At 37.0% G+C, this 2450-nt stretch overlaps 1 protein-coding gene across 1 annotated transcript; it reads left to right on the plus strand.

Annotated features, from left to right (window-relative positions):
* Positions 1-1530: 1530 nt before the first annotated feature.
* Positions 1531-1995, plus strand: LOC147391588 (uncharacterized). The gene is made up of 2 exons (XM_086459090.1): positions 1531-1599; positions 1744-1995. Exons 1-2 carry the CDS (start codon positions 1531-1533, stop codon positions 1993-1995), a joined length of 321 nt encoding a protein of 106 aa, XP_086315216.1.
* Positions 1996-2450: the final 455 nt, after the last annotated feature.

The raw sequence follows: 2450 nt of genomic DNA on the forward strand, positions 1-2450 counted from the left end.
AAAAGAATGTGCACTCTACTACTTGAGTCGAAATCTTGTTGGAGTAGAAGTAAACTATTCACCCATCAAGAAAACATGTTTAGCCCTCATCTTTGCCACAAAGAAACTCCGACATTACATGTTATCGCACACAATCCGACTCACTGCGCAAGCTGATTCACTCAAGTACATTATAACAAGGTTAGTTTTATCGTAAGACTAGTTAAATGGGCCCTTCTCTTATTAGAATTTGAAATTCTTTACATCCCTCAAAAGACTGTAAAAAGACAAGCGTTAGCCGACTTTCTTTATCATCATCCTATTCCGGCTGAATGGGAATTGTCTCACGACTTGCCTGATGAAGAAGTATTTTCTATTGACATACTTTTAGCTTGAAAAATGTTCTTTGATGGCGTAGTTAGAATGATGGAGCGGAGGCAAGTGTAATTTTTATCACCTCACAAAATGAGGTATTGCCATTTTCATTTGTCTTGACGAAACTATGTTTAAACAATGTTGTAAAATACCAATCTCTGATCATTGATTTAAAACTCGGGCTAGAGATAAATTTACACCAACTCTATGTGTATGGGAACTCACAACTTGTCATCAACCAACTCTCAACAGAGTATAACTTTCGAAAACATGAGTTCGTACCTTATCACCAATATGCTACACAACTTATAAGTCAGTTTGAAGACGTCAACATCTAGCATATACCAACAACCGAAAATAAGCAAGCTGACGTTTTAGCTAGTCTTTCTGCAAGTTTAGCTATGTTAGAAGGAGAGACAATGAATATCTCTATCTTTCATAGGTAGGTACTACCTTCTTTGATAGATAAAAATTGTGAGTCGCAGGAAGCAACACCGTCGAAATAGTCAAAGTCAAAGACTGGAGACAACCGCTTATTGACTATCTACAGCATGGGAAGTTGCCAAACGACCTAAAACATAAAATCGAAATATGTCACAGAGTACCTCGATTTTTGTATTTTACCGATAAATTATATCGTCGCTCTCTCAACGATATCTTAATGAGATGTCTCAGAGATAATGAAATCCGAGATGCTTTAGAAGAAGCATACTCTAGAGTGTGCGGTTCGCATCAGTCAGGGCCGAAACTCCATCATAGTCTGAAGATGATGGGATTCTACCAGCCTACTATGGTGAAAAATTCTTTAGACCATGTAAAAATGTATAAAGCTTGCCAATTTCATGGGGATTACATTCGTCAACTATCGGAATCATTGCATCCTACAATCGCATATTGGCCCTTTGATGGGTGGGGACTTGATGTCGCTAGACCACTCCCAAAATTTCAAGACAACATCTTTATATTCTTACCGTAATAGATTATTTTTCTAAGTAGGCTAAAGCAGTTCCCCTTCGAGAAGTCAAAAAAGAAACGGTAATCGACTTCATCAAAAATAATATCTTGTTTCGTTACGGCATTCCACGATATATTATGACAGATAATGGAAAGTCTTTTAACAATACAATAATGGATCAGTTCTGCATGAAGTTTGACATCAAGTAGAGATGCTCTACAATGTACAACGCTGCAGCAAATGGACTTGTCGAAGCCTTCAACAAAACTGTCTGCAAGCTTCTTGAGAAGGTTGTCTCAAAATCGAAAAAAGATTGACATAAATGAATTGGGGAAGTACTATGGGCCTACAGAACCTCATATCGCACCCCCACGCAAGCTACACCTTACTTATTGGTTTATGGAGTTGAAGTTGTTCTCCCTTTGAAAAGTCAGATACCTTCCCTAAGGATTGCAATTCAAGGTCTAACCTGCAATAAGAATGCCAAGTTACATCTGGTTGAACTTGAAGCTTTGGACGAAAAGAGATTGGAAGCACAACAACAACTTGAGTATTACCAAGCTCGTCTGTCATGTGCATTTAATAAGAAAGTTCGACGACATTCTTTTCAAGTTGGCAATTTAGTTCTCGTCGTACAACGGCCAATCATCCTCTCACATCGTTCTGAAAAGAAGTTTGATTGGTAATAGGATAGACCTCACGTAGTGAAAAATGTATACACTAATGGTGCATACCTTCTTGTAACACCGGAAGGATTACGTCTTGGTCCAATCAATGGCAAATTCCTCAAACGATACTATATTTAAAATAATAGTGATCCTCAGCACGAGCCTAAACTATTTGACAATGTTGATTATCATACGAGTTTAAACTACATGATACTCTTGACCCGCATGAGTTAAAATTGTGAACAGTCTAAAATAAATAAATAAATAAATAAAAATTTTGAGCTCGCTAGATTGAAAACTCAAGAGGGCGATCTAGGCAAAACTTAAAGTAGTATCAATTTGAACTACGTTATGGTTTGATCCCATTCTGGATACATAGGCAGCCTGTAAAGTTACTTCAAGTTCAACCACATCAAAAAAAAATAATATACTTGTATAAGGAAATAAGGGAATTTTATTAATTTCAAACGAAA

Source organism: Akebia trifoliata, chromosome 11 (assembly GCF_017979445.1).
Source record: "Akebia trifoliata isolate Shusen 1 chromosome 11, ASM1797944v1, whole genome shotgun sequence".
In the NCBI taxonomy this organism is placed as follows: domain Eukaryota; kingdom Viridiplantae; phylum Streptophyta; class Magnoliopsida; order Ranunculales; family Lardizabalaceae; genus Akebia; species Akebia trifoliata.

Bases quoted from the DNA above. Each gene is read 5' to 3' on its own strand.
- LOC147391588 (XM_086459090.1), top strand. From the start codon at position 1,531: ATGTACAACGCTGCAGCAAATGGACTTGTCGAAGCCTTCAACAAAACT. The intron at 1,600-1,743 runs GTTGTCTCAAAA...TTGAAAAGTCAG, and splicing joins TCTGCAAGCTTCTTGAGAAG to ATACCTTCCCTAAGGATTGC.